This window comes from Olea europaea, chromosome 6 (genome assembly GCF_002742605.1).
Source record: "Olea europaea var. sylvestris chromosome 6, O_europaea_v1, whole genome shotgun sequence".
In the NCBI taxonomy this organism is placed as follows: domain Eukaryota; kingdom Viridiplantae; phylum Streptophyta; class Magnoliopsida; order Lamiales; family Oleaceae; genus Olea; species Olea europaea.
Window position 1 is genome coordinate 11,108,159 of NC_036242.1, and position 5,038 is coordinate 11,113,196.

At 32.8% G+C, this 5,038-nt stretch overlaps 1 protein-coding gene across 1 annotated transcript; it reads left to right on the forward strand.

Moving 5' to 3' along the window:
* Positions 1 to 3,265: 3,265 nt before the first annotated feature.
* Positions 3,266 to 4,041, forward strand: LOC111395155 (protein ENHANCED DOWNY MILDEW 2-like). The gene is made up of 2 exons (XM_023021162.1): positions 3,266 to 3,847; positions 3,930 to 4,041. The coding sequence occupies exons 1-2, from the start codon at positions 3,438 to 3,440 to the stop codon at positions 4,039 to 4,041; spliced, it is 522 nt and encodes a 173-aa protein (XP_022876930.1). The 5' UTR covers positions 3,266 to 3,437.
* The last annotated feature ends 997 nt before the right edge of the window (positions 4,042 to 5,038 follow it).

Sequence of the window (5,038 nt, forward strand, 5' to 3'; positions counted from 1 at the left end):
ATGCGATTGCAACACTAATTTTTTTGCCAACTTGAGAGCAATTAATTAAATCCATGCTATCACAATGATATGCCCCATACGATAACATTCGATAAAGGCCAATAGACGAGAGCAGCTTTACTTACTTGATTAAAATTCTTTTTGAAATCAAATTAGACTTGATTTTTGACCTAATTTTGAACTCTTTTAAGTATAGAACAAGGGCAGCCACTGAAGATACCTCTAAAACTTCTCATACGCGTCTCATATCACATCATAACATAGAAATCTTTCAACTATGACAGGCCAATACATAATCATAGCAAGGATTTGAAGGCAACTTACATTAAGAATGTGAGGAATCAAGTTTCGAGATTAAAGATCAAGAATAAAAAATATTATTCTTTTTGTAATATCATTGGAAACATTTTAGACTAGATCTTTCTTGTATCGGGATGAAGATAAACCTTATTATTTGATTATTTTCAATTCAAAGATCAAGTAGTGTAGTTAGACCATGTTTGATGAGGATTAAAATCAAATTTTTAGTAAATTTTGATAAAAGTTGATGAAATTTGTGGTTGAAAAATTGTAGGTCTCATAAATTCATGGTTAAAATTAATTGTTGACCTTGACTTAGATTAAGATCTAGATTTTAATCCCTACCAAATAGAAGCTTAATTTGTGTTACTCATTGAACTTAAATGCTTTGTTGAATTATTTAATTGCTTGTGTGCCAATTAGGCAATTAGTTACTTTTTATATTTTTTGGGAGAGACATAATTGGTTTAGAACTTTACAATTTCAATACACGGAGGTATTAGAAGTTAGAAATAACACATATAGAGTGTACAATCAAATAGATAATCGTCAGATTTAGTGCATTACTTTGCAAATGAATTCAAAATAGAAATATGATCGATTCATACTTAGAATTGATTTAACTTATTTCAGGAGATAATTAAATAAAATTGGATTATCGATGGTCAAAAATATAAAAAAGTATACTAGATTATATAGGTCGAGAACTGAAAATACGATAATAATAGGATGATTCGAAATTTCAACACATAACTCACATATTTAGTTAAGAAAACACCTTTAAATAATTAGTAGATTATTTTAGAAATAAATAAACAAATCAAATTTTATTTATTTATTATTATTATTTTTTTGTTACAATTACATTCGAATTTGATAACAAATTAGTATAATTCAATTTAAAATTTATTTATCGTTTACTCATTCAGCCCTTGTTTGAGCAACATTATTGAAATGAAAATACATTTTTAAATAGTCTATCGAAGGAAAATGTGTGGTTAAAAAAGAAGAAAATGTTTTGGATTTGCGTATAATATTATTTTATTAAAGAATGTATGGTTGAAATAATATCAAATCACTGTTAAAAAATGTATTTTTTTTTCAAATAATGTGACTCAAACAAGACCTATATTATTATTTATTAACTATTCTATATATTTGTAAAATTTTTACCATTCACATAAATCCCAATTAAAAGCCAGTACATGAGTAAATTTAACCAATGCTTACTGAAATTTAAACTTGTTACTACTTACTCACTCATCTTTGACGCGCTATTGAATACTCACTCATCTTTTCATATAGTTACCAATTCACTACTCGTCTCTTCAAATAATTGGACGATTTTTCCAGCAACTTTCTGACAACTTCCGACCACCAAGACAGTCGGATTTTGATATTGTTGGAAATCCCACGATGCCCTCTTCAATTACCAGCCAAAATCTCCCCATAACTCCAAAGGATTCGATCGAAAAATTGTTGCAAAAGTCGCCAAAAAAATCTGAAAATCTGCCAAATTTTCAGATTTTTTGGGCGACTTTTGTGACAATTTTTCAACAACTTTCGACCACCAAAACTGTCGAATTTTGATACCGTTGAAAAATCGACAATGTCATTTTCAATTACCACTCAAATTTCCCCATAACTCCAAAGAATTTAGTCGGAATAAATCCACAAAGTCAGCATCCCGAACTCTGTCCAAATTTTCGCATTTTTGGGATACAGACTTTGTAAGTTTACTCCGACCGAATCTTTTGGAGTTATGGAAAAATTTTGGATAGTAATTGAAAAAGACATTGTGGGTTTTCCAACGGTATCAAAATTTGGAGTTTTGGTGATTGGAAGTTGTCGAAAAATTATCGCAAAAGTCGTCCAAAAAATCTAAAAATCTACTCAGATTTTCAGATTTTTTGGACGACTTTTGCGGCAATTTTCCAATCGAATCACTTGGAGTTATGAGGAGATTTTGGCTGGTAATTGAAAAGGGTATGTGGGCTTTCCAATGATATCAAAATTCGACGATCTTGATGGTCGAAAGTTGTCACAAATGTCGTCCAATTATTTAAAGAGACGAATGATTGATGAATAACTATATAAAAAAATGACTGAATATTCAGTAAGGCAGAAAAGATAAACGATTAAGTTGTAACAAGTTTAAAATTGAGATTGGTTAAATTTACTCCCGCTGCATAGACGTATCAGTAACCCAAGGGACAAGTGGTGAAATATCCTTGTATTAGAGCAAAAATGGGAACAATTTACTGTGAAGAAGAGGGAAAAAGGGGGACGTGATCAGAATCCCCGACCCGTTGCACCAATTTATCTTGTTTTTGAGTGATTTCTTCGAGGGTAACTCAACTTGGAAGGTAGTATGAGATTGTTTGTGTGAAAACGGCATTTATATCTTGATTTCGCACTCGTTTCGATTTGACTGTTGTGAATAATTTAATTTCAACTCAAATCATTAGAATTTGTATATATATTCTATCCCCAAAATTGATGTTTATTGATGGTAGTCTTCCCCTAGCAACAGCTATTTTCTCAACTTCTCTCTTGAATTTTTGACGTGGTTGTTTATGGTTTCCCACTCAAGTGTGATCGGTGAAATCCAGTGGAGGCAGTTTCTCTCACTGGACCCCGGTGGCTTTGCCCCTACCGCTGATTTCATTTTGAAATTATTGATGAATAAGGCAGCAATAAACTATGGCTAAGGGATTTTTTGCTCAAAAAAATTGATTTTTTGACCGTTATTTTACTATTCAAATCGTAATTTTTGATTTCTTCCCTCACATGTGAACTCCACTTTTTTTCTAACGGTCAAAAAATCAATTCTCAAAATTCCTACCAAACGGGCCCTAAGAGCCGATTTGGGCCCAATTTTTTGATCAAAAAAATTGATTTTTTGACCGTTATTTCACTATTTTTTGTGTTATATTTGACTTAAATCATACTGAATTTCTGGGTTTTAAAATTATTTTTTGTCGTTGTTCATTCAAAAAATCTGAAATGTGTTGAATAATCAATTAACCGTTATGCCTTGACAGTGTCTTTGCTCACTTTCAATTGTTGTTCCTGGATTTTATTTTTTATGTTGTAAATATGTTAGGGTTTTGAAGAAAAGTTAACCTAAGAAGCGGATGGCTTCTTCTGACGACGAAGGTGAAGCACTGCCACGCTCCGTATCAGTCTATGAATTTGAGGTTGGTAAGAATGAGCCCGTTTCTTTTGCGGAGTTACCAGTTCAGTGGAAGAATGGTGAGACTCCAGATGGGAAACAAAAACAGATCTTCTTACGTGGGTCCTTCGATAAAGGTCTTCAGAAAATCTATAAACAGGTTATAGCTTGGAAGTTTGATCTTTTGAATGAGAAGCCTGAGATTTCGGTGTTAACGAAAGAGAATTACTGGATTAGGCCTGTGAATCCAAGGAAGGCTTTTGAGAATATAATAAGGACGATCTTGATCACAGTGCACTGCCTACATTTTGTGAAAAGGAATCCTGGAACATCTCACAAAGCTTTGTGGGAGCATCTGGTTAAAGTCTTCAGGTTGTTAATTCAGACTTTTACTACATGTTCAACATCTCTTTGTTTTATACTGCAGTTTTTCACAAATTTGTGCAACTTGTAGCTTGTTCGAGCCCAGGCCTTCTGAAAATGATCTTATAGATCACATTTCCTTAATTGGTGAAGCTGTTAAGAGGGATGCAACATTGGCAAAATCGAAGGTCTGTATTTCTTAAACGATTAAGTTGTAACAAGTTTAAAATTGAGATTGGTTAAATTTACTCCCGCTGCATAGACGTATCAGTAACCCAAGGGACAAGTGGTGAAATATCCTTGTATTAGAGCAAAAATGGGAACAATTTACTGTGAAGAAGAGGGAAAAAGGGGGACGTGATCAGAATCCCCGACCCGTTGCACCAATTTATCTTGTTTTTGAGTGATTTCTTCGAGGGTAACTCAACTTGGAAGGTAGTATGAGATTGTTTGTGTGAAAACGGCATTTATATCTTGATTTCGCACTCGTTTCGATTTGACTGTTGTGAATAATTTAATTTCAACTCAAATCATTAGAATTTGTATATATATTCTATCCCCAAAATTGATGTTTATTGATGGTAGTCTTCCCCTAGCAACAGCTATTTTCTCAACTTCTCTCTTGAATTTTTGACGTGGTTGTTTATGGTTTCCCACTCAAGTGTGATCGGTGAAATCCAGTGGAGGCAGTTTCTCTCACTGGACCCCGGTGGCTTTGCCCCTACCGCTGATTTCATTTTGAAATTATTGATGAATAAGGCAGCAATAAACTATGGCTAAGGGATTTTTTGCTCAAAAAAATTGATTTTTTGACCGTTATTTTACTATTCAAATCGTAATTTTTGATTTCTTCCCTCACATGTGAACTCCACTTTTTTTCTAACGGTCAAAAAATCAATTCTCAAAATTCCTACCAAACGGGCCCTAAGAGCCGATTTGGGCCCAATTTTTTGATCAAAAAAATTGATTTTTTGACCGTTATTTCACTATTTTTTGTGTTATATTTGACTTAAATCATACTGAATTTCTGGGTTTTAAAATTATTTTTTGTCGTTGTTCATTCAAAAAATCTGAAATGTGTTGAATAATCAATTAACCGTTATGCCTTGACAGTGTCTTTGCTCACTTTCAATTGTTGTTCCTGGATTTTATTTTTTATGTTGTAAATATGTTAGGGTTTTGAAGAAAAGTTAACCTAAG